This window comes from Pezoporus occidentalis, unplaced genomic scaffold (genome assembly GCF_034315485.1).
Source record: "Pezoporus occidentalis ecotype Australia unplaced genomic scaffold, CSIRO_AGI_Poc_V1 ctg204, whole genome shotgun sequence".
Lineage (NCBI taxonomy): Eukaryota > Metazoa > Chordata > Aves > Psittaciformes > Psittacidae > Pezoporus > Pezoporus occidentalis.
In genome coordinates this window covers 185248-213035 of record NW_026913900.1, presented here as the reverse complement: position 1 = coordinate 213035, position 27788 = coordinate 185248, and the positions used below count along the sequence as shown (strand labels likewise).

General features: G+C 37.0%; 1 protein-coding gene across 9 annotated transcripts in view; it reads right to left on the bottom strand.

The window, feature by feature from the left end:
* Positions 1-557: 557 nt before the first annotated feature.
* The window catches only part of LDB3 (LIM domain binding 3), a 124782-nt gene continuing 97551 nt past the window's right edge, over positions 558-27788 (bottom strand). For 6 of the 9 annotated variants that reach the window (XM_062618808.1, XM_062618807.1, XM_062618812.1 and 3 more), the window contains 8 exons: positions 27123-27230; positions 22102-22149; positions 19285-19412; positions 12490-12784; positions 11089-11269; positions 8780-8900; positions 7245-7360; positions 558-5252 (listed from right to left, as the gene is read on the bottom strand). In XM_062618808.1, coding sequence (XP_062474792.1) covers positions 5163-5252; positions 7245-7360; positions 8780-8900; positions 11089-11269; positions 12490-12784; positions 19285-19412; positions 22102-22149; positions 27123-27230 — 1087 coding nt within the window. In that variant the 3' untranslated portion in view covers positions 558-5162. The remainder of the gene's footprint in view (positions 5253-7244; positions 7361-8779; positions 8901-11088; positions 11270-12489; positions 12785-19284; positions 19413-22101; positions 22150-27122; positions 27231-27788) is intronic. The other 3 variants (XM_062618811.1, XM_062618814.1, XM_062618813.1) reach the window with 2 other exon arrangements.

The window sequence follows — 27788 nt, the reverse complement described above, 5'->3', positions numbered from 1 at the left end:
ATACAAGCCTTGCTAAGTTACAACATGTACTGTTAGTACACTACATTTTTTAAGCAGACTAACACCATCATATAATCACAGAATGGTTTGGGATGGAAGGGACCTTAAAGATCATCCAGTTCAAACCCCCTGCCATGGGCAGGGATACCTTCCACTAAATCAGGTTGCTCAGAGCCCCATCCAGCTTGGCCTTGAACACTGCCAGGTATGGGGCAGTCACAAATACTTCAAGCAACCTGTTCCAGTGCCTCACCACCCTCACAGTGAAGAACTTCTTCCTTGTATCTAATCTAAACCTACGCTCTTCCAGTTCAAAGACATTCCCCCTTGTCCTATCACTACATGCCCTTGTAATAAGCCCCTCTCCATATTTCATGTAGGCCCCCTTTAGGCACTGGAAGCTGCTCTAAGGCCTCCCCAGAGCCTTCTCCAGGCTGAACAAGCCCAACTCTCTCAGCCTGCCTTCACAGAAGAGGTGCTCTAGTGCTCCAATCATCAGCATTTGTTTAAAACAAATTACCTGGATAACAAAACATTCAAGATTGATACACAACAAATTTGAAACCAGTGCTTTTATTTTTTATTTTCAGGTCCGAAGTAGAGAAAACAAGCTTGTGTAAGCTTTCTTATCAGTATTACATGGCTGAAAGCTGCCAGCTGTTCACATGCCATATTAATAAATATGCCCAAATCATAAAGCTTTAACTGTATTTGCACATTGCTTTTATTACTAGACTGTTTTATTCATGTTGGCACAGGTAATCCATGCAACGTAGTTACTCACACCTCATAAACCACACTACATTCTGTTTCTGAAATAACTAGGAACTTAGGAAAAATAAATGCATCTAAAAGCAAGGGCACTTGTGGCATCAAGTCAGCATGTCAATATGTTATAAAACCTAGACTTCTAATATGATCACTGCAGGCAAGAAACCACTCATTTTCAAATTCTGATGTTTATAAATACTAAAGAAATTAAGATCTGCTACCAGGAGACAAGTACTACAAATAAATGTTAGGGTGCCCAGCAGTAGACACTAATGAGTGTATTCAGTGTGGTGGACATTCACATTATTAAACATAAATACAAATAGTCTTTAACAAAACATTTCATCAAAAGTACTGACCACTGAAGGACCAAAAGAAAATATTTTTTCCTTGTTTTGAATTGATTTTAGAAACGTGTAATGTGTAAACCCAATGTAGTAAAAATTAACTTCTAAAAAGAAAAAAAAAATAATAAGAGTGGGTTTTTTTTCAGGTAATAAAAGCAGTCTTCTTTGGAAACATTTCGTTTACCCTGTTCCTCAAAAAGAACAGAAGAAAAAGCATTAAGACCATTTTTGCAGCATTTGACTGAAAAGTTATTGAACATTTTTGTAATTAGATAAAAGACTGGTATTTTTATTTGGTCATTCAGGAGTACAGTATCTTTATGATGTAAAACCTGACCTTAATTTGAATGAAAAGAAATATTTAGAGGAACTTAGAACTTGTCCCTGGCATCTATTATGAGACCTAAAACATAAACAAGTATACATTATTCATCTTGCATATTTTTGTACAGAGTGTACATTCAGTGATAGTTGAAAGGCCCTATTCTGAATTACATATATCTATGCATCTGTCCCCCTCCACACAAAGGTGACATGTGGCAAAAGAGTGTCAGCAGTTATGTGGTATTCTACCGCTGTGAAAGTCAAAATACTACATTATTCTTCACAAATTGCTCGTTCAGATATGTGCAAAAATTGTATCTTAATATAGATATCAAGGGCAGGTAAGTGGATTCCCTATTTTTGGACCATATTATGAAGCAGCACAAGTCAAAACAGGAAATTTATTACATGATAATCCTCAGGGTATCTCTGTTCTTCATTCAGAGATACCAGTGTACCTCATATAGTGATATGTAAACTAGCTTTAATCTCACTTGCTCAGACACCAGCTGGAGTCAAGGCATGTATTACAATGCAGGTTATCTGCCCAAGGAAATTTTCAGGACTCTCTCAAGCTAGTACGGTTCCCATTGAAGTCAGTGCTGCTGCATTTTCACTGTTGCCACTCTGCAAGCTAGCTCAGCTATGTTTACAGACATTGCATTCACCTTTCTGCTGTACTGACTTCAAATTTACTAGATTGGATCCTGTATTTCCCTTGCTCACCCCTTCTGTAAGTATTCATATTATCTCTCTGGGCTGTACGCTTGTAAGTTTACTTTGCTTACAAGCTTACAAGTAGCTTGCAAGCTACTTGTGCCCTAATTTCTTGCTTCAAGCCCTTTCCCTGACTGCAGTCAGTCACCCTAGCTATTACCCTCTAAACCCCTCTGCCCCACCCCAACTATCTAACATGTCAGCTTAGTGAAACTGGCCTTACCTAGCTATTCCCCCTCCTCTGCCATCAGCTTCACTAAGGGCTTCCAGTCTCCTCAATGTGTCATCTTTTCACACTCAACCAGGGGCCCCCAGAGCCCCTACATTCTGGCTGCCACAAGTGCTCTCCCTTCTCTGATCTAAGCCCCCCTTCCCCTGCCCACACTAAGATTCTTGCATCCCACACCCCTGTCCACTTCAGCAGCTCGCAGGCTGACCTGGATTACTTCAGCTGGCAATCTGGGCTCCTGTGTGAACATGAAGAAGAGACAGTCCCAGGTGTGCTGCCTACCACCATCTCCTTACAGACTGTACCCCTGCCTAAGCTGCAGACCTCCATCTCTGGTCATCTCCTAAAATGCTTCCTTTACACCACCAGTGAAGAGAGAGCTTTTAGGACTTTGAGGGGGAAGGTGGAGAGAGACACACATATACAGACATGCAGATTAAAATTAATGAAATTTCACACATGACATTCTGAGGCATCACAAGTCTTAGCATTTTGTGTCCACCCAAGGAGCCTGACTCCCTGTTTGATGCTGGTAGTCAGAGACTAGTCCTAGTCAGTGGATAACACAGAAATCGTCAATGCAGTCTTAATATATAAAATACTGATGTAAATTTTCTTACATAACAGAGAATAATAAACAGCATTTTGTTGAATTACATCCAAAAAATTAAAAGGAAATCTGGAATTGTCTCACTGTTATGAAAAGGTATTCAATGAAGTCAAATATGAGTGAAAAAAATACTTCCATGATTACAATTTATTCCTCTAGAGAATACTATGAGCTAGATCTTTGGATTCTGTAATCAATGGAACCATATTCACACCAGCCCAGCACCAACTGAAAACAGAAAATTTGCTTGCTATATTAAAAAAAGGGCTTTGCATATAATGTACTAGTGGTTTAGAATAATTCATGCACACAAAAATCTAACCCTGTAGCACTCAGATCAGATCACTGCTAAGATCAGTGAGAACTAAGATACCAAGATACCCACTGAATAAATTACAGGTCATACATATCAAAACTGCCACAGGCAGTTCAGGTTGTTTTTGTCCAAGATGCAGACTGCTTGCAACTAACATAACTCTCATATTAGAGCTCCAAATTTCTTTTATTCCGCCCCCAAGCTTTGGATAGCGCTTCGTCCCTGAAAAGACTCAACCATTTCCTTAAAATGGGCATTAGCCATAGGAGGGAAAAGGCAGACAATGCTCTGCAATTTCTTCTTACTCAAAAAAAGTAAAATAGGGTGTAGATGGCACCAGAATCTGGCCCATAGAATGCATCCTCAGCCTCAGAAACACTAATTCAAAATTAGTGAATTCAAAATGCTGCGAGCTGTCAATACACACATCATAATTCTCACTTAAAGAAATAAATAAAACTTGAGTAGTGATCAGCCTTTCCATTTTAACTTAGACTGCTATCTCCAATACAAAAGTCATTGATATTTAGAATTCAAAATTCAGAAGTATTATCAGTAGTACAAGTATTGCTCTTTAACAAAAAAAAAAAAAAAAAAATTTTAAATAACTGTTCTGTTCGGACAACTTCAAAGTTGTTCCTAAAGTATTAGAAAAGACGATTTTATGGTTATCCTCACTGTCAGATACTATCTACTGTTTTACAGTGGCAAATAACTACAACAATTCAGGATGTGTCACATTTAAACCAGTAAAAGTGATGAAGAGTGGGTGTCCATTACGCTCCCTTAGGAATTTTTAATCAACATTAATTTACTATAGGGAAAAAAGCAAAAGAAAAGATGCCCTTTTCCTAACTATATGGGACACAGTAGAGAACTTTTGCAAGCTATCTCCCACTTCCTAACTGTGCTAGATGGGTGCTTGTCTTCTGTGTTCATCAACATGAAGGTCCATACATAGATTCCTACTTCCCATTGATATCAGTGGGAATTAGAAACCAAAGCGACAGGAAAGGAAAACTGGTTTTGAATTAAAAGCTGGCCTTTCCAGCCAGTTCTATTCCATTCAATGCAGAAGTAATTTGGAGAAAGTCAGTTGTCCTTTTCCATGAGGATTTGAAAATGAACTCATCTATTGTGCATGTATAAGCCAAGTGCTAGTAAGATGGACCCAACGTGCTTTTCTCAGTCTTACTGGGCTATGGAAGGCATTATTCTGTTTCCACTTTATTTTCAAACTAAGTTATGGTTTATCTCCTAGGCTTCTGAACTACATATGGATTTCAAGGCAGAATTCGTATTTGTAAAGAATCTAAAATGTTTGATGCTATGAGGTGGCACCACAACATAATGGAATAGCACTCACTTTTCATAGAGGAAACCCTAATCTATTTATTTCCGTTGGCATCCTATGGCCTTTGCTTCTACAGATTATTGTACATGTGGCACTTACTCATTCTTGTTATGAAAGAAAATGACATTACAAAAGGTCTTTTCCAGTTGTTCTTAAACATTAGGTGTGTGGTCTAAGGAATAAAACTGCTGTGGGTAATAAATTTGAAATTGTATTTGCATATTACTTTTTATATTCCAGTTTTTAGTTAATTTCATTATTTTTCCCCAACTGTTGCTCTAGTTCATATGCTTTAATTGTTCATTCAGTAGGTTTCTGTAGGAACCTTCCAAAAGCATGTCCTGCTTTTACAAAAGAGGTTAAAGTTAAACTTCAGAAGCATCAACTTCCTAGATTTTACCAAAAGAAATGCTAGCCATGGTTATTAACTTTATAACTGCCCAGTTAGCCATCTGGGTTTTTTTCAGCATTACTGACTACCAGCTCCTCTTCATTTAAACATTGATGGCATGGGCATGCTTCTTGCACAGTGGCTTGTCCTTCTTGGAGTAGAATGGCTGACCTTCCAAATTCACATGGCATACCTAGAATTAATAATAAATACAATCAGGAATTATTAAAAAAAAAAAAAAGAAAAAAAGAGAGAGAGAAAGACATGATTATTACAACTGTATTTCTCTTCTGCCTACACATTTCTTTGGGAGAAGTGCATCTGATTCCAGGATCAAAGTGCATGCCTTGGTAGTTTTCCTACTCCATGTTGAGGTTAGGCTCTGGTTTGCATCTGCTCTTCTTCTGCTCTCTCTCTACTTTCTTGCCATCACTAACCACTAAATTCACTATTAAAAAAGGGCACACAACCCCTTGGCAGCTCCAGCATGTCCCAGCAGTGTTTGTGGAGACTGTCAAAGGAGAGTGGAACACTCAAGCACATGCAGCTAGCTCATCTAAGACCTAGCTTCTTATCTTTTCATGTATGATTTTTCAAAAGCTCTGGTTAGGTGCCATGGTCCCAGAGGTAGCATCCTTCAATGGTACCATTAGATACTCATTCCTGTTATTACTTTGTCTTGGTATAGGTGCTTATGTGATCAAGAAGCGAGTCATTTGGACATCCGGTATCACTCAAAACTATTTACTAATTCTTACCAGGTTATTCTTGAACCGATAGAATTCTCTGCCTGGCTGCTGAAATGCTGGTGTTGACATAACAAAGCACTTGAGAATGCATGGCCCAGGCACGGCAGCCCAGGTTTAGATAAGCTTAAACAGCCCTTGAATTGTATAGGTATCTACACAGGGTAGTGCAACACCGCTTGCAAGGTCAGAGTTGACTAGAACCACTTAAGAAAGTCCATAAATCAGAAACTAGGAATAAGAATAAATGTTGTGCATAATGCTTATGGCAGGCTTAAGACCAGTGAGGGACAACATCAGTGATGTGCTTCTGCAAGTGGAAGAAAAATCACGTGAAAAGATACGGGGATAGCATGCTAGAAATTAAGAGTTATGTGTTTATTTGCATTTGACTTAACCCACTGAAAGAAATTAAGTTAGTGCCTAACAAATGCTGTGAGAACTGCATTAACAAAACTATCGCCTCCAAAGAAAATTGGGTTGCCAATTTAAATAAATACATAAGAATGCAGTTAAATGAACTGACAAAAAAGAACACGGAATACTCAGAGAAAATGTCTAAGTGACTAATAGCTGTTAATTTGGTAAGGAAACTCACTGTCTTAGTATTCCTTTCTATGTTAGAGTTCACAGGAATTTTTTCTGTCACTCACTTCCATGTACCTTAAGAGACCAGTAGCTGGTTTAGCTTTAGAGATTTATAAACATTTTTATACTTTCGATTCTTGAACCTAAATTTTAAAGTTAACCAACATTAGAAATTGTCATTGTCATTTCTGATGTGGCCAGCATACTATTTTTAGTTAATTAGAGGCTCTAGATACTATTACCTTAGGAATGATACATTGCAGAGTAGCACAGCTGTGTTAGAACCATATGAAGAGTACTGTTTATCATATGGATTTTACTATTTTGTGTGCAGAGTGTGGGAATTTGGCCACACTACATAGCTGTACATACACCACAGATTGATGAGTTTGACCAACTTCTATGCTAATTACTATTCATTCTCACTAAGCAGACTTCTTTTTACAAGTTTCAACAAGCATTTTGCATGGAAATACGAACTGCATTGCTTTGTAAGTAAAATTGTGGCTATACTGTTGGGTATGGTGTTAATTTATTTTAAATCCTGCTTTATCTTTATTTGGTAAACATTGGAAAGAGTAACAGCAATACTGGTATATATTACTGTATGAACTCTCTAAAACTAGATGATTTATTAGAAAGCACTCAGTTGTGATGGTCAAATATAATAATTCTAGTAAAAGTTTATGGAGGACAAAACGATTCCCATCCTCCATCTGCAAGGAAAAAATGAAATTCAATCCCTCTGCATTCTTAGTCATATGTTAGTCATTCTTGCTTTCAGGTCTTCTGATGTTACTTCACAATTTATGAGTGTAAAGAAATGAGATAGTATTTGGTATAGAACCCACAGCACAAATGAAGCAGGTATCATGCCAAGTGTGTCCAAGTGCTTCAATGAATTTATCTCCAGCTTCAACAGGAAAATCACAGCCATGGCATTTTGTGCTGAACAAAGCAATATAATCTAAAATAAAACAAAAAGCAAACTTAGAACAAGCTCTTAACATAATTGTATTAAATCCAAGAGAAATAGAAAGTTTCCAGAGGATCATTTTTTTCTTGTTTTTGCTCAATTTCTTCCTACATTCACTGAAACACACTGAAATCTGTTTCTTTTCTTTCATTACTTAAATACTAACTCAGTGCAAAACCCCACATCACCATGACAGCTGTCATCACAAGCACTGGAAACAAAAAAAAAAAAATCATGAAATACAAAATTATGTTTCTCCCAGTTTTAATGTATGTGGAAGCTATTAATAAGGGCAAATATAGTCATAGAAAACACAATTTAATGGCCAGTGATGTTACCTTAAGGGTGGTCTAGAAGCATAATTTAAGTTTCTATGACTGGATTTATATTCTCTCTGCAATGAGAGAGAATAGTGTGGAAACCCCATACTGGCTGGTTAATACATCTTTACTTTGAACATCAACTGCAGTCTGAAAGATTTGGCATTGAAAAAGATTAGCAGAAATTCAAAAGGTATATGGAATTCGTGAGTCACTAGAGGTTATGGCAAACCCTCTGATTCTAATGGGTAGGTGCCAAGTCAGTCATGCTGTATGGTTTTCATTCTTCACTAAGAGTTACTTTGATTTGTAAAATTTGATTTGCACAACCATAAGGAAGGACTCTCCAGAGAGGAAGAGGCCAGAAGCTCATTAGATAGACAACACAGGGCTAACAGTGGGAATATCACTTAAACCTTAACCTGCTTCCTGACCATGTCATGCAACTCATTTGCATGGCAAGCGCCATTTATTAAACTATATTACCCTTTCCATAGTTTGGAAGGCTCTTCCTTTCTTAGTTGGCAAGAAGCAGTTCATTTGTTGCAACACTCGGAAAACAAAATCTGCACTACCGTGTGTTGCACATCTAACAGAGCTATCTTTTCATATATGTTGGTTGATCAGTTTTAGGGTGAAAGAGCAGTACCAGAAGTCATAATTCAAGCAACTTTAGTAGAGAGAATGTGGGCAGCAACCCACACATACTGTCTAGAAGTGCTACTGGAATCCTAAAAGAAGAATTTTTCACCCAATCACATGTAGTTTTCTGGTAAGCAGACTCTACCAGGACAGGGAGGGGGAGAGGGGGTAAAGCGCAGGGAGAGAAGTGGAAGGTAAGTATCATAATATGTGAGGGGGAGAAATGAGGTAAGCATTCTGTGACATAGAGGTAAAAGACCAGTGGCTCTGCCAGTCTGTCATGTAAAGTGGAGAACACGAGGGAAACACTTGTATATGCGGAAAATGGAAACAAAATCCATGCTGGATGGGTAACTGATTTTATTTTGTTCAGCTGCTTTATTCTTATGTTGCTTCCATAAAACATGATGCACATGATTACTGAGCAGAACTGTCCAGTTTGCCATACCTTTCTCACAGTAAGGTTCTCCATCCTCCATGTGAAAGAGGCTATTCCCAAACGGCATCTTACAAGCTGCACAGACAAAGCAACTTGTGTGCCAAGTCTGTCTTAGGGCATGCATCACTTCCTGTAAAGCAAACAAACAAACAAATCTCCAGTGGAATAGCATGTCCTGTAACTACCTACTGGAGAACAAAGAGAGGGCAGAGATGCTCTAAATTTTTCCCAATTCTCCCCCTCGAAAGAAGTATGACAGAAATTGGGCTCCTTTGGAGAAAAAGAGGAAATAGGACTGCAAACTTTCTGGAACAACATATTTGCCAAAATGAAACAACATAGTTCAGCCAGCTGTTTGTATCAACATGCTCAATCATTGTTGCAGGAGAGATTCTGCACAAAGATTCTGATTATTTTCTCCTTTGTTTTGACATGACTAGTATGAACTCTTCAATGCAAGAGTATGATTTGTTAAATAAATTTTAAAGCGTCATTTTCTTTCTGAGACCAAGAAATACATGGAGGTGATAATATTTTAATTCTGATGTTTCAAAGTAACTTACATTATGTACTAATTTTTGTAAGCTGCTCAGAAGAATGCTTCACAAACTAATGTGAAAATCTAAAAAAAAAAAATCTGAAAAATAGGTTCTTAGATTTTAATGTATGTGATCAGTGGAAATGAGTCTGTGTTGTCTGTTCCTAGGCCACGTGCTCAGCACAGGAAAACAAATTCTGTGCAACTGATGTTCTCTTCAACTGACTATCCAGATTTTTATCAGCTTCTTTCTTTTATCCAGTATAGATCAATGTCTATTACTGACTGCTTCATTACTATCTTGTCACACAGAAGCCCTCCAAGTCCAAAACCTCCTGTACTAAGCTCTGCTAACTTCTCAGTCTTACTTGTACCCAAGATGTTGTTCGACAATATATCTCTGCCAAACAGTCCAGGTGCAAATTAATTTAACTTCATTAACTTTAGTGAAACAGCATAGATTTACACCAGCTGAGAATCTAGATCCTGTTTTACATTGCTTCCAGCTATATACCTAGACTCTTATTCTCTTCTAAAGATTATTTTTAATCTCCATTGGCTATGACAAAAGGGACTGAAGTCCTCTTCCATTGAGTGAATAGACAAAATAGTCTAATTTATGTTTGCCATATATCTCATTAGAGAACCACCATTTGAGATTCATTAACTTCTGTTACTATTTGCAAACAACTATCCCTGATAAATAGGTTTGGATCCATTTATGAACCTCACTGAGCTAAGAAGCAAAAAACAGATTGAGAAATCTTATTACTATAAATAGAGGCAGCTGGCATCTTTGCTATTTTCCTGATGAAAATCCATAATGGGGAACTGATTTGTGCCAGCATTAATTAGGTAAGTTAAGTCAGTACTTTGCTGTAAAATTACTGCTGCAGCAGCAAACAAGAGTTGGTTGGAGCCAGAGCTTCACCATAGATGTCTGATGCTGCCATGCCTAATTGGCCATTGCAGAGAAAAGCATCTAGTTTGTCAATGCTAACATTTAGACATGTCAAAAGGTGACAGCTAAACAGTGAAAAAACACTGTGGTACTACTTGCTTCCTTGTTTAAGAGAATCATGTCATATATTCTCTATAACTGCAGGCATAACTACCTTGCTAAAATTATTTTATGGTATTCCAACCTCATCACCATCTAACGTATATGTGTAGCAAATTTACTTGTACCTAAGCATGAGTACATTAAGACAAAATAGGCACCTAGTTTTGCCTTTCTGGAATTCAGATCTTTGTATCTATTCTGGATTTTCTTAACTATAAGAAGTCAATAGAATTCCTCTTAGCAGATGTGTTGCTAGCTGCCAGTGAGGTGCAGCAAGAGCAATGGGCCTCTTCCTAAAGATCACTGACTATTCCATTGGAATTTAGACTAAGTCCTGTGTAAGAAAAAAATACAACAAACCAACCGAGTTCAAGTCTCTTACTATAAACATAAGGAAAAGATAGAAAAAAGTAACTATGTATCAGATAGTGAGGAACTATCCAGGAAGTGTTACTTATTTTACACTCAGTGAGATGGTAGCTGGATTACATATTCTGTCTAAAGAGTTGAATACGGTACAGAAATATCCAAGATTTTGGATAGATAAAAATTACTATAAAATAGTATGTTTTTCATTCTGAAATAATCAAAAGGCTGGGAAATTATTATTAAATGGGGGAAATAATTAAATATCTACATTCACTACTTACAGTCTAAACTACTTCATTATTTCAATGAATGATGCAGTTGGAGAAAGGGTTAAGCTTGTTCTCTTACCCCCATGATCTTAGTGTGGCATCTGGCACAGGTCGGTGCAAAGAACTGTTCATAACAGCGCTCACAGTACACACTATTCTGCTCTTCCACAAAGCACATATCAGCCAAGGATGTCTTGCAGTAAGCACAGTTGAATTCTTCTGGGTGCCAAGAGCGACCCATGGCTACCAGGAAAGGACCCCTGTAAACAATTGTAATTATCTCAATAGATAAAAAAAAGCATTGAATGACCCTGATAACAAACCCACTTTGTTAGACATCACATACACAGCATTCTACTTAAACCATGAAAGTGCATTAAAATAAGATCCAGAAGCCTGAACAGAAATGGTCTTTTTCAAGATCATTACTCACGCACTTTGCCAATTGGTTAAAATCTTTCATTATTGTTTAGTCATATCTATTGGATTTAACAGACAACTGTGAGAAAAATCATCATTTTCCTATCTCCATAGCTCTAAGTGGCCTTTGTAAAGAACTGCAAAGACAATAGGAAAAGGCCAAGGGTTGTAACACAGAAGATAATGCTACTATTTGAAAGCATGAAAAAGTAGGCAAGTTTCCAAACAAAAACACCCACATCTCACAATAGTTCCTCAAGTCTCCTTCTCCTGCCTTCTTCTCATCTGAGAGAGCACTGCATGTGGCATATTCAAGAAATGTCAAACTACCAGATGACAGCTTGCTGTTTCATTATACTGAAGACACATTAAATTCATTTTGGTGATTTACTCTTGATTGTATTTAGGTATAGTGATTATTCCTGGAATCTTTCAATTTCAGGATATATGAAGGGCAATAATCAGCAATTCCACACCACCAAACCAGCTCCTTTTAGTGGGGGGAGACTATCATTAAACATGGATTACTTAAAGTTGGTTAGCAGTCCACAGGGTAACAATGGGCAATGGTCCAGCAGAATGAACTGGGAAAGGAGAAGGGAGAAGCATTCTATGAATCACTGGTAATAGAGTGTAGGCATTATCTTTTTCCAGACAGAAAAGCAACAATTACACTTGGCTGCTGTTCCAAAATGATGTCTTCTTCCCTTTCTCTCCATTATCCTCCCCTCAGCCCCCAAACTCTCCCAATGAAGCTATATGTACTTCCTTCAAAGGGTACCTTAGGACAAAAAACTTGTTTAAAAAACAAACAGCAATCTGCCACAGAATTCAAGAAACAAACAATTAGCATGTATAACTTTGCAATGATAAAAAGTGAACCACAGAATAGCAAAATGAGCTCTGGAAATGTTAAATTAATGAAGCAGAAAACAGACATCCCTGCTGGGCAATTTAACTGAGTCTTAGGCTCTGGTACTGTATATTAATATACAATATCCAGTGTCTCTGATTTATTTCTTTTTCTGCTTCATCCCTTTTCAAAACCTCATGACCTTACCGAATTATACTGTTACAGTGCCCACAGAGAGGAGTTCGGCTGCTGGCTGCAAAACGCTCAGCCCTCTGAACTGTTCCTCTAGCAGGAGCTTGGGAAGAAGTTGAAACTGGAGATGGGTAAGCAGAAGTTGAGGCAGGAGATGGTACGGGAGCACCCCTTGGTAGGATGTGCTTTGTGACAGTGGTGGTGGTTTTTCCAGGTGCAAATTTCTGGGAAAAGGACTCATCTGTTACCCAGGGAGGGCGACTTGCAGGCTCAGCGTTGGCAGGGGTGTAGGAATGAACTGGTGCCGGCGCTGTTTTAAGTATCCCAAAAGAAAGCAAGAAGTATTTTAAAGTCTTTTCTTTTGATGGCAAAACAGCAACACTTACCAGATGTACTCATAAAAAAGTGACACATAAAAAAATAAAAGCTTCAGGTGACATTTAATTATGGTCTTTCCCATACTGCTCCTTAATTCTGGACTGAGGCCAAGGACATCAGCACAGTCACTGACTTCTAATCTACATGCATTACAGAAGTCATTATCTGCTGGCTTTTACAGATTTTATGGAGATCATTTTTAAGGACATATCTTCATTTTCTGGTAGGAATGGATATGACAATTCTGTGATAATTTCAAAGACTGCCATATAATCTATTTAAGACAAGTTAAAAATAGAAACACCAGATCATATAATAAAATTTCAGACGGAATTCCTCACAATTTTCAATAAAAAGTTATGCTTGAATTTTGATCTTGTTCTATTCATTAAAATGCAGCATTTGCCACAGATGTCACCAAACACAGGCTCACCAAGGAACACAGAGACAGAGAGCACTAGAAACAATACTGAGGGAGCTAGTTCAGCTCACATGACCAGCAAGACAAAGCCAAGAGCACTTAGAGGAAGGCCTGATTTGTGGTTATGACTGATCACTGTTCAGTTCTTCACTTTCCCACAGACTTCCTGTATAACTTCAAGCAAAGCGTAGTATCTCTGTGCTTCAGTTCCTATGTATAAAATGGAAATATTACACTTCCTTTCTTCCACCTTTTGACTATCACATGAAATCTTAGTGCAGACTACCTCTGTGTTTGTATGCACCAGGCTCTAATCTTGGGTGGAGCTTTATCACAAAAAATAAGCAGAAGCTAGAGCCTGCGCATAGCAAAAAGCTTTCCCATTGCCCATCTCTTTTCAAAATGTCAGATCTTGTACTGACTAAAGTCACTGCCCAAGAAACTGCCTCGCTTTGCCGAGTACAGGAGCACTAAATGCAGTTTGCCCTTTGCAAGGAAAACAAAGTGAATGATGGTTTGTGTGAGAAGGAACAGAAGCTTGGAAAGAGCATAGATTTGGGAACAGAAGTCAGTTCTGCAGTCTAGTTAAATACCCTGCGCCTTGTAGATCACAATGCCAATAAAATGATGATCAAATACAACGTTTACAGTTTTAAGGAGCTTGCAGGTATAAAGGTTCTGAGTGTAACATGGATCTTTCTGCATAATTAAATGGTAAGAAGATTGTTCTACTTAACACTCCTCCCTTAGCCCACACCCATCCACACAGAATACTGATTACTGGCAATTAAAGGTACTTAAATTGCATATATATCAATCCACTGTGATCACCCCAGTGATCTCTGATTTTTTTACTGAGTTCGGAGTTGAAGCTAATGAATCTTTTGATAAAATTTTCTTGTGCTACACTATCAACAAAATTTCTGCTTCATAAAACTCTATCCCACCTTAGCTTCAGGCTTCTTTTTTAACTTCGGTATGGTAAACAGTGTTTAAAGATTTCAGAACTCAGTTTATATGCAATCTCTTTAAATCCTGAGGCTGTTGCTATTTATGTATTAAGGTATTAAGCTATTAAGCTAGGCAAAATTAGAAGGCAATATTTCATCTCTAATTGGTGAGTTCAAAAGGCTCCCACCTATGAGGCTCTCTAATTAAATAAGGTGACTTCTAGCTCACTCAGTTTTGTGAAAGGATTCTCCCTCTCCCAAGAGCCAATTCTTGTTCATGCAAAGAACAGCAGTGTATCCCACAGGGGCCTAACAAAATGGTGAGATGTTCGAACCCAGAGTTCCAGAAGTGAAGAACAAATCCAGTCCAGGTACCATTTTTAGGATACCTTTTTCTACGACTGTCTTTCATAAATGCTTACAACCTCTTAGCTTTTCACTTTTTCTCCCTTAATCTCACAATGACGGTGTTTTATTTTTCCAGTTAGTTTATTCCAACCAGTGTAGACAGCATATGATTCATCTGGGTTTGGATTAATCTAGACTCCTTTGAAGGATAAACACTGGGGAAGTGCTTATTCTCTCTACCCTATATTTCTTTTTACTCTATCTTTTCTACTTGCTGCAGTAAAATAAAGCAGAATTATTTTTTTTTTTCCAGTTGCTGAAAGAAGATACCAGGGGAATTATTGCAAAATACAAATATTGGGTGTTTGTAACTGCTCCGAGTTCTCTTTTCAGCTATTCTAATTTGCTTTCACAGGCTGGATTTATTACAACGTATTTCCTCCCCATGAACAGGCAGGAATTACTGTTATTTAAAATAGTGTCATTGCAGTGTATTAGAAGGGTTCCAGTAACTTGGAGATTTTAGCTATTGTTGTTAAGAAGGAGTTGTTATTATAGAATCACAGAATAGTTAGGGTTGGAAAGGACCTTAAGATCATCAAGTTCCAACCCCCCTGCCATGGGCAGGGACACCTCCCGCTAAACCATGTCACCCAAGGATCTGTCCAACCTGGCCTTGAACACTGCCAGGGATGGAGCATTCACAACTTCCCTGGGAAGTTCTATTATCTTAGAGTTATAACAGTAAGCTTATTCGAACAACTCTCATCTTAGTAACTTCTGCCATACAAATTCACCTTGTATGTTTGTGTATTTCAAAGTCTTCCAACATACATGCAGCAGATAAAAAGGTGCTATTTGCTGTTAAACTGTACTAAGATTCAGTATATAAGAGATAATCAAAATATCAGTACTGTGTGAGCTGACCCTTGACTGTTCAAAAATGAATACTTACAACAATTCTGTAACCCAGCCTCTATCACCTTGTTTCACTCAGTCCTCAGACTCTCTTCGAGTAGGAGAGAAAGAATGGGACTATTGTTATCTTGAGAGAATGGCAGAAGAGGTTTCTCTTAACAGCAGTAGGAGCAAGCAAATTCCTTGCTTCTGGGAAATCTGGAATTCTCCCCATCAGCTCTTCATTTGTGGTCAATGGATATCTTCCCTCCACAAAAGGTGTGTACCAAAGATGCATTTGATAAAGAGTCATATAATCTAATACTTTAGTCTTACATAATAGCTCACACTGTGAAAACAATTTCCCTTTTCTGTTTTCCTCTGATAGTAAAACACGTAATGGTTATTTGTAATTTTCCAGTAACAAATATAATTCATAATCACAACTGATTTTGCTTGTTCTATGCTTACTGGCCACATCCTTGAAGACCCAAATTTTCCTATATACTGTTCCAGTACATAGTAGATGACGGATACAACGGATAACACAACATGGAAGTTCAGATTAGATATAAGGTAGAAGTCCTTTCCTGTGAGGGTAGTGAGGCACTGGAACAGGTTGCCCAAATATGTGGCAAATGCTTCATCCCTGGTAGTGTTCAAGGCCAGGTTGGACAGAGCCTTGGGAGACATGGTCTACTTTGAGGTGTCCCTGCCCATGGCAGGGGTGTTGCAACTGGATGATCTTAAGGTCCTTTCCAACTCTAACCATTCTATGATTCTATGTCCTCTATATTCATATTTAGAAGAATTTAAAATGGAAGATGGTATGTAACTTGCTGTTTTAGTTTTAAAGGTGCTCAGGATTGAGTGAAAAGTTCATTTGAGATCTGTGGGAATTTTTCTACCAATTTCTAAAAGAGCAGATTAGGCCTTTACACTTGAGCACTTCTACATACATGAGTAGCCCTATTAGGGCTTGGGATTTAAAAGGAAAGATTTGCTTTCTTACTTTCAGGTATCATGTTACTTCGTAGTATAATTCTGGCGTTTGAGTTGCTTGGACTGTATGAAAGCACTATTCTAGGCTTGGAAAGCATACAAGAAAGGAAACACAAGTATTTTTCTGCCATCTAGTGGACCTTGTTCAGAAAAGAAGTATGCTCCTTTTAAAAACGAGTTCTGAAGGGAAAAGAATTTGGAGTTCAGATTTTTCCCTGTAGGAAGAAAACAAAGATTTTTAGCAGCAGCCAATTCCTACTGCATTAGGTTAGTCAAAGTAGCACTCTTTCTTTGCTTTAAAGTGTAGATTACTCAGATCTAAGTGAGATACTTACCAATGTAATTTTGAGATTGTTTTCAGTATAAACAAAATTTAGCCCCATTTATTTATTTATTTTCAAACTGACACAGATTAAAATAGTCCTGTAAATTCTCTTAGTGATTGATTCAGGTTTCTGGATATTGCATGTATGAGACTGCTGCTGCATGTTTTAATCTGGAAGTTGCTGGTCCACTTTTTTATGGGAAACCAGTCATTTCATTCCCATCAACTCTGATAGCTAGGATAAAGTCATTCCTCTTCTAAATTCTATGTTGCAAACCCTTAATCTCCACTATTTCGGACTTTTCACACAGTAGATTTAGAAAAATAGAAGTCTAAGAAATTATTTGATAAGTGAGAGTATAGTTATTGCAAAAGCCTGAGGTTGTATTCAGGTTGGAAGAAAAATAGGTATTTTGTGATCTCATTTATCAATTTGAGAACAGTTGGTCTCTCAGATTGAGGCTGAATTTTATGCTGCTGGACAGAATTTATGTGCATTGACAAGGCTGAGTGAGGAAGTTTTATAACTGTCTTGATGGCTTGTTTCAAAGTACTATTGAACTTTCCCATCTGTGACAGGAAATGTCGTTTCCTCCATTTCTTCCCAAGTGACAATTTCCTGTTTGCTCAGGACTGCAACTGCATCTGGGGCCAGCTCACCTTCCAAAACAATGAAATGCTGCTACATCAAATATATAAAACTTTAAAAATGTACAAGAAAACCCAAACATCTTCAATAAAATTCTTGTATGTAATGTCTTTTATACCTGAATAATTTTGGGGTTCAATTCCAAAGGTATTTTAGAATCAAATCCTTTACTGGATATTTCAAAGTCTTGAACAATATAGGGAGACTTACTGTTTCTTTCTCTGCCAATCTTAATGCTATTTGAATTTTGTCTTTGTAATATATCACATCAGGTATTATTCTGAATTTTCTCCTGCCCTCTAAAGTACACTATATCCTTGCAGTGCCTGCAAAATAAGAATGTTCCACATGCAGTCAGACAATATGTGCAGCTGAAGTAAATTTGCTGTATAAATAGTGACACAGAACAGTTTCCATACTGTGTACTTTAGGCCTTTATTGGCAGTAGGGCTCAAAACCAGCAATATAAGGAATTGCAAAGAAGACACCCCACACAGGAGAGAACAAAAACATTGCCTCTTATTCCAAGTCTAATTCAACAGCCAGCTTTTTCTTTAGCAGATACAGCTACTAATTTGATACAGCTACAGATTAATTTCTGTGGCAGGTTTGCATATTGAGAACTGGAGTTTATAATTCCCCCAAATGAGCATTGGGCTTTGTAGCAATCAGTGTATTTTGGAGAGAGTCTGACATGCCACAGTTTGCTCTGTTCTGCGTTATGGAAATAAACCCTGTCTTCATCTTTCCTTCTTTTGCAAGACAAAAATAATTAATATTTGCCTTCAGTGAGAACATGGTATATGCCGACACACTTAACCAAAAGCAAATGAGAAGCTGAAATTTGTATTTACTTTGAGACCCTTAAACAGCTCATGATAACTCTGAACTGGCTTTTCCACCTTTATATCTCAAATACAAAAATCAAGCAATTAATCTTTCTGTCTGCTTTACGTCTGAGTAAAATTTCTGCATTGGTTTCATTTCAGTAGATCCAGAGATAGAACATTACAGAAGACAGAGTTTAAGCTTGTTAGAATTCTTGGCCGTTTCATATTTACTTGACAATCAAGATATAAATCAACATTTTAATTCTTTTGCTAAGATCAGGAGAAGCTTAATTTGAAACAGAACTGCATTTAGACTTATATTGCTGCCTCATTTAATTTGTTCATTTTGAGGGTTCACATTTGGTCATCAATGGTTTTAGTTCACTCTGTTGGTAACACATTAATACAAGGGGAATTTAAATAACATCAAGGAGTATATTTTCCACATGTATGAATAATCAAATATATTCCTTCATAAACTAGGTATGTGGGAAATAGAAGCATAGCATATGAAATACCTTAATAGGTCGATCTTTATATCAACTATAAGCCTGAGTTTGAGAAGTTCAGTGTGTGGCCCTGTCTATTTTGCAAATATATCCTACTCAAGCTACCTTTACTTATTTCCTACCTGAGTTGTGCATTCTTAAGCTGTTTTAGCAACTTTGAAGTGTAACTGGGCTCCCAACTGGGCACACTAGGTTATTTTACAAATGTATTTCTTTTGAAAAACCAGGCTACATATTTTTTATTACAGATTTCCCCCTTGCTTTTCTTCTTTTTCCATTTCTTCCACATTTTCACTCCAAAGCAGAATACAAATACAACATAATCCTTGATCTTAAGATAACCTGAAACAAAACTACCAACTAGCAGCATTTGGTCCATGTGTGTAAATCTTTCCTAATGTGTGTCCTATTGCAAGATGTGCACTCTTTGCATTTTCTTTTTCTAAAAGAAGCTTGTGCATTTCTTTTCTGAATCCTCTCAGTGTGTTGAAGCTACCTTACCTGGCTGGTAGACAGAAGGCTTTATGCTGGCAGTAGTAACAACTCTCATTTTGGAAGTACCAGAAGCAGCAGGACTTTCACCATAGCTTCCAGAAACTGGCATTGGAGTATATGACTGACTTGTGTTTCTAAAAGCAAAATGAAGGTATGAGCAACTTTACAAACAGCAAAAGTTACTGATACTGAAATGATGGATTTGGCAGCTTCCAAAGCACTGGGAGAGGAACTGTCCTTGAGAGCTATGGAGAGAACATAGTGAGATTCATTAGTTGTCATTGCTAAGAAAGGCTGAGACAATTCTTTGAAAAGAAAAAATAGCCAAATAAGGATTTTGAATAATGCCAAGTCGCTCTTGTTGTCACAGAAAATAGCTTACTGAAGGAATATGAGAAATTTATTAAAGGAATTCTAAGTTTAACAAGGGATTAGACTTCAGGAACATGCCTACAAAGTTGGGATCTTCTGTCCCTCTGTAAACAAACAGGCCTGTTCTTTTGTAAGATAAATCAATGAGGGATATCTCCTTGACTTAAAAAGATCAATTTTAAGAACAATCACTGCTACTACAAATACTAACTACTGTTTATAAGCATTGTACTCTTTTTCAGAAAGACTGTAGTGACCTTTAAAAAATCATTTCTGAAACTAACTCTTTTCCCTGTTTAAACTGAAAACAGGATTTACAATAATTTTTCTAATGTTCAGATTTAGCTAACCCAAAAGCACATGATATGCAATATTATCATGCACTTGCTGCATTCCTAGATTAAAAACTTTTGCTCAGGATTCGAAACATCAATGAGAAATAGCTTTTCTCTATCTTATGGCTCGGATAGTGATTCTCAGTTTGACCAAAGTAACACATTGAAATACATGCCTCATCTATTTGCCTATTACTTAGGATGATTTTATTTGTAGTGACTTTGCTTCATAGACCACTAAAAGAGCATTATAAACAAAGCAAGCAAGAAAGAATAAAGTACGAGGGAGGGAAGCAACAGATACTGAGATGTGTGCAATAAAAAAACCAAACATTCATTGTTGAACATCATTCTTGCTCACCAGGAAAACATACTTCTACTTTGTTTTCCCCTTCAGTTTCACTCTCTGTATGAATCAAATCCCTATCCATTTGTGCTGACAGCTTAGGAGTTATTTCCATATTGGCTTTGTCTATAGGAAAACAGTTGCCAGCACAAGAACCATCCAGCTTTGCAAGACCACTGGTCCATCTTGATTTGTGCATTCTTTAGCAGTGGAAATAGATGCCATGTGGATAATTTTTACATATGGCAAACCTAGCAAATTCCTTTGAGTCCTGGTAAAAAAAACACATTCTGACACATGTAAATGTTTGATTTTTAATTTTGAGCAAATCAAACCTATCCTGACAACATAACATTTTGCTACTCTGATAGTGCTTATATTATAGATCTAATTTGCATAGCATTACTGCCTCAGGCTAATTTATCTGTTTAATTAGACCTAGAAACATAGCTATTTTACAATGACTACAACTGATTATTTCTGTACTTAGTCTAGGGCTTAGGGCTATATGAGTGAACTGTACCATGAGTGAACAGGACTCTCCCAAGATAAACAGTTTTAGTGGATTTGTATTCACCGTAAATTCTGTTGTGAACTATGCTGTGATTTTGTAACCACTAAAGCTATTCTAAGCACAGTAAGGATTTTTACTTTTCATTCATACCATCTATTTCCTGTTGATGCCTCCTCACCTGTAGTACATAAGACTGCACTGTAGTCGGGGTCACTGGACAGAGGATCATTGCTCCTACCATATCACAGTCAGGAAGTTGTACACTTCGGGTACATTGGCATCACATACAACTCTCAAAATGCCTTTAGCTAAACACATACTATCAAAGACTTTTCCTTGTTTTAAAATCTACTATTCAAGGTAAACAAGACAGAAAACCAGTAAAACATACTTACCTTTACAGGATCAGTGATCAATATTTACAATGTGGATTAAAAGATTTTACATCATGTGTCATACAGCCTTAATCTGAAGGTCCACTGGTAGAAAGACTCATTTGAAGCTCTCTTAATGTACAAAATACATAAAGAAGTTCTGAGCCAGACGACTGATACTTAGACTGTCATGAAGAAAAATGGTTATTCAAAATTCAAGTGCTTCCCAAAGTTAACAGCATGGTAAAATGACACCACCTGTATATTCAGGGAAATAAAGTTGAAAAAACAAAGAACACCACACATAAACCCCCACACATATTCATAGTACCAAAATCATGGCAAAATTAAAAGAAGTCAATTGCTGAACTATTTTACAAGTGTATGATGCATATTAATCACAGTGAGGAAGATCAGAAGGCTTGTCAAAGAGAAATAAAATGATATGCTACATTAAGTGTTTTAGTGAAGTTAAAAGATTTATCAGAATTTCTGCTGAAAAGATGCATGTGATGAAAAGAAAGAAGGAAGGAAAAGAAGGAAGGGAAAGAAAGGAAAGAGAAAAAATAAAAAAAGAAAGAAGGAAAAGAATAAAAAGATGTCCTAAGGATCAAAGATGCTTTCATGAGACAGGAAGCAATGGAGCAATGGCACCTTGAGAAGCAGTGAAAGCACCCTTACTGAATTTATCTGTAGTAGCCAACGACATGTGACAGGCAGCAAATTAAATACTGGCTCTGAAAACTATTAGTTGTCAGAAAGAGTAAATATTTCTAAGCAGATCATTTTTATGTTAACACTTTACTAGATGCCTACTAGCAGCAGTAAACTGTTTTGTTAAGTGCTTTTAAGGTAGTGTAGCTGCAGAAAACATATTTATACCTCTTCTTTGATTGGTAGTTGATGGAGGTGGAAGAATGCCGGTTGAAACTAAAATGAGACAAAAGTTGTATTTGAAAAAATATACCAAGATATCTTGTCCTACAGTGAATTTCCTTATGATTAAGAGGTGCTCTTAAGTGCTAAAGTAAACAACATGTACATATTTATAATCATATAAGATCAGTATTACTTTACAAATTACATTTTGCTTGCTTATCTTATTTAAGCTAGGAATCATAGTGAAACCTGAATAATAGTAACATAAATAAATGAGCTGGGTGTACTGCTCCCTAAGTCATTCTTATTCAGTTTTTCTCATTCTTTAGTTGTTGAATTTTAAATCAACCACTGCATTGTTTGCTTTCACATTCACCATTTATTTGTATTAGCACAGAAAAAGTATGAGTTTCTTTTTGTCAGTGTCATAAGCTAAAGTTGCATCAAACCTTAAAAGAAAACCTTGAATGAACTGAAGTCCAAAGATCACCTAAGTTTCTTAGCTTATGAAGCAACTAGGACAACCCCACAGAAAGGACAGGCTGAAGATAGTTGCAGCAATAACATGAAGCCATCACATTAAACTTTTCCTTTGCTGTACCATTCTCCTCTTCATTTACTACAGAGAGTCTTAGGGAAACAGGGAGATTTTTTTTTTTCTTGGGGAAACAGCATCGCTTCAGAACGTGAATGATTCTTTTCTAGAAATACAGAAAATACTTAAAAGCCTACATAATGTATGATACGAGAAACAAGAGGATTCAGAATGAACACCACTCTGGTCTAAATACAGAGCAGAGCAGGGCTGCATGGCATCAATCATATCCCACAGAAGCACAGCCCACATTTGCCAGAATTACTGGAAGCCTATCATATGTATCAGTCATTTCCATAGCTTCTGAAGAAGAGATTTTCTTCCCTTTACCACAGACACAGTGCTTGGATTAAAATCCTAGGATCACAAAACCTACACCTTCCCTTTAGAACCACAGCTGTAACTTTCCATCATTTCTCCTGTTTTTGTATCCCCAGAGTGCTGTCTCGGTGTTGCCCTGCTTTTATCTTCCAGATGGAACAACCACTTGCATAAAGAGCTTCATAGTGTATTTAAAACACTCCGGCTATGTTTTCCTCTTTGTAAGTAAGATTGCAAGTGAAAAAGTAACATAACATTGCAGATTTAAAAGGAAATGTAACACAGTCAGTTAAGGATTAATGACTTAGTTCAATCATTCCTCTTTAGGAACATTATACAGGTTTTACTCATGTTAGATGTTATGCATACAGCCTTGTTCACAAAGGCAAAATCACTATAGAAATTGGATCTACCAAAGTTTAAAATCAGATTTAAATGGTTAAGGACTGTGACTAAGAAATCCTCCCACATTTTCTTGGCAGACCTTTTTAAGGTATCTAGAAGGAAAAAACAAACCAAACCAAAACCAAACCAACAAACACTGAAACAATGGTGGCAGAATCTCAGCCTCATTCTATCTGAGCAGGTTTTACAGGGTGGGGATACTGTTGTAACTAAGGTCATCCATATTTTATTTTGAACTAAAATCATATGAAATGCTGCAATGCTCCAATGGTATATGTGAAGCTGAAACTGGATTTTTAAGTCTGTACTTCGGCATGCTTTGAATTACACATTAATTTAGAAGTCAGTTTTAGTCCTTTATGCTTGAATACACTAGCTATAATATATGACAGTTTTAAAAACAAAGATGGAAGTAGCGCTCAAAAATAAAGAACCTATTTCAGCTACAACACAGCCCTCCAGAAAACCAAACAAATGGGGTTTGCTTCTTTATCCAGCTATTAGGGAATGCATTTTTTACAAGTCTGACAAGTTTCTGATTTGCCTTTGTGTCCCAAGGTTTGCTGCATTACTGAACTTCCAAGAGAGACACCAGCTAAGACAATAACATTTGCCAGCTCAAAACAGCTCAAAGCATAAGTTAGCATGATACCCTGTGTCTTCCATTGGCAAGTAATATCTTAGGACAGCAGCATATAAAGCTGATGCACAGTAGATCTTACATCTTTGACTTAAATAATTGCCAGGTACAAGCAATAGTTTTTTAGTAGTCTGATTAAGGCATTGCTTTCTGAAATGGACAGCTGTTTTCACAGGTTCACAGAATTCTGAGGTTGGATGAGACCTCAGGAGGTCTCTCACCTCGCCTCCTGCTCAAAGCAGGTCCAGCTTTGAGGTCAGCCCAGGTTACTCAGTGTCTTATCCAGTGATGTCTTGAAAACCTTCAAAGAATGGAGACATCGAGTCTCCCCAGACAACCTGCTTCCTCTCAAAGGGGCAGGAAAAGGTAAAATGGTTCATGCCAATAATGCAAGAGATAAAAGACATTTGAATTGGAAGTAAACTTTAATATCTCAAGGTGACCTTTTTATACTCATTAAAGTTGTGATTCACACTGATTAGTTCATATTGATATATAACTACAAATTAATTTGTAATGTCAAGGCCACACACTGCTTCCCTTCTCCCCATTAAAAGAATGTAAAATTAAAGTCAAGTGGATATAAATCAAGAAGTAGTATTATATTAGCTCTAAGACAGCCATGCAAGTAGTGTCAGGAAATAATGGCTATCTTTATACTAATTTATTAGCTGTTTATATGTAAACTATACATAATTGTTGTTTGACTGTCATTTCCAAGACAGCAATGAAAACAAAGGTCATTTATGGAAGAGCAGATTTATCCCAAAAGATAACAACAAATATCTGCGTCTACTTTTTATACCAAAAGCTATGCCAGCAGTTGTCAATCTGCCCCCGTTACATTCTGTATATACATATTCTAACACAGCTACCATACTTCAATGTGAAGAATGCCTATTCTGGGATTCAGAAGGTCTGTCCTTAGTTTTGGGATCAATACAAATGAATTATGAGCTTCTTAAATGCACAGCCTTCAGTTAAAAAAAAAGTATGCACACACTAACCATTTTGTGAAAATATGCCTTCTGCCTACTTGGGCAGCCTTATTTTAAAGATTTTCTATGATGATAAACTGCCTCTGAAAGGTTTCTAGAGATCTACCACTTTTATGGCTCTGATTTAAAAGCTCATGACACTATGATTCATATATTAATATTGGGTTCCAAAGTTTTTAGATGACTCCAGGTGGGGTCTTATAACTAATTCAGAATGGACTAGCAGTTTGCTCAGTGTTCAAGTCTGTGTTATTCTTCACCCAGTCAGGCAGCTTCACAGAATAATTAAAAAAAACCAAACCAAACAAACCTGAAATAAAGCTATTTCTTAAAACTGGAAAATTTGTAGTTTTGACATTTTGAAAGTGTGGTGTGTTCTTTAGCCCTTCCCTTATATTCTCCTGTTTAAGATACTCAGAAATTCTCAATGAGTAGAAGAATGTTTTTTACTCAAGCCTTTCTAATCATGGATGTGCAATAAAATAAATCTGATTAAGCTTTTATCAATGGAATCCTAAAACTGATAGATGCAATGCATCTGTGATTTTATCTTTCTGCATTCCGCCAAAAAATTGTTCTTTAAAAGGAAGTCTTATATTTTCTGATCGTTTTTCTTGAAGGAGAAAAACTAAGATCCTGTGTGACAGCAATGCTAATCTCAATGAAATATGCATATACTGCAGAAATAAAAAGTATTACATGCAGAACTACTACTACGTGCAGGCTTCAGAGTGCTATTATTAGCTACTACATATAATTCTCACTGAAGGCAGTAAAATACCAAGGCAATCTCTTATGCACGTAAGTGAAAATATACCTCTAATAGCAAGAGAGGTATATGGGTCCTAATATACAGACTAATAAAATATGAAGATGTCTTCTCGCCAGCCAGAGTAGTCACCAAGGCTTCAATCTAATTTCATCTTCTGACTGATGGATACACTGCAGTACTCAATTGAGAGAAACCCTAAAACAGTATTTTCTGTAGCTCAGATATTCACAGTTACCTTTGCTTAGGCAGCTAAGGATTTTCCCTGGTTATAAGAGACTTTTAATGGTCTCCTGCAACAACTAGCTGAAAAGAGATCTGTTACTAAAACAAATGGTGGATGAACTAGCACTGGTGATACTTATGAATTTAATCATACTACACATACTGAATAAAAAGCAATGTAAGAATTACTTCTGAAAATCAGTGAGTACTCTCCCAAGTAACAAGCCATAGGACAAGCGAAAACAGTATTAAGTTGCACCAGGGGAGGTTTTGATTGCATTTTAGGATAAATTTCTTCACTGAGAAAGATCCTTCTTCACTCTTGAGAAATATCATTATACTTCTTGACGTATAGCTTTGGAAGGTGTCCCTGTCCATGGCAGAGGACTTGGAACCAGGTGATTTTTAAGGTCCCTTCCAACCCAAACCATTCTATGACTCCTTTTCATATCAAGATAAGAGAGACCTGGATAATTATAATCTCAAATGTATTGCTGATTCAGCTTTTCATTATTTCTGAAGATTGTGTTCAAATAATGAATCTTACAATGTACTGGTTTCTCCTCTATTAGTCTTGACAAAGTGTTAATGAAAGCAGTGAAAAGGCTTAGCAGTGAAGCAGTACAGCAGCATTCTCTTTCTAGTGATAGATGGTACCTTTCCCTATCAGTGGTCTTTCGTTAAGTCATGATGAAAAGCATAATAAAAGAAGGTCTGTGATTCCTGGGACCCTGTTTTCACCAAGAAAAAAAAAAAAAAAAAGTCTGTCATTCTCACCAGTGTCACTAGACAAATATTTTCATCTTAGAATGGCAAAACCAGCATAAACCAACCAAATTAAACACCTTTGTTCCAAAAGGCTATTTTGGTCACATATCTTAAATCTAGAGCTTAGGTGTTTCCTAGCTCAGTTTTAATATGAAAGATAAGCAAGAAGGCTGTTCCTTTAAACATGTCATGCTTTTCAGTGGTCCCTGCCAAAGCCAGTCTCTTAAGAAGGTGAAAACCTTAAATCACAGAGAGTAATACAGAATAAAAACAAATTAAAAGAAGAGAGCTTTACAGATATACCTAGCCTGAGATGAGATAGCAGATGAAACAGTGGAAGCTGCTACTGACATGTTCTTGGACCCGTGATAAGGCTTAGGCTGTGAGAGAGAGCTGGGAGCTACAGGCACTCTGCAGAAGACACAGTAAAAGCATGAAAGTATGTACAAAATAATTTCAGAGGGGCAAAGACAGTGACATCAGAATTAAGCTTTGTTGGAGTTCAGATACAGGAGGACTGCTGCATAGTTACCAGGAACAGGTTTTCTGTAGGATACATCCGCAGACTTACAGAATAGCACAATCAAGCACATTCCTACAGAGCACAAGACAAAATGCATGTCATGTAAAAATCTTAAAACCAGAGTCTATTGATTACTCAGAAAGACAGTACTTCAGGACACAACTTCTGTCAATGATACATGTTTTGATCTGCAAGATCTGAAGATGTTTGAGCCTGAATTTAAGCTAGACTTTTTAACATGAAAGTAGTAGTAGACAAACAATTCTCCTATTTAAAACACCAAGTCATCAGCATGATTAGTTTAGGCATTTACTTTTGAAGAGCATATTAGACAATCCATTTTCTTCATGTTACAGTTTCAACTGAGGGCTAAAAATTATTTAAACCATATCATTAGTTCACATAAAAGTGCCTTACAGTGCAGTCTAAAGTACAGAATAACACCT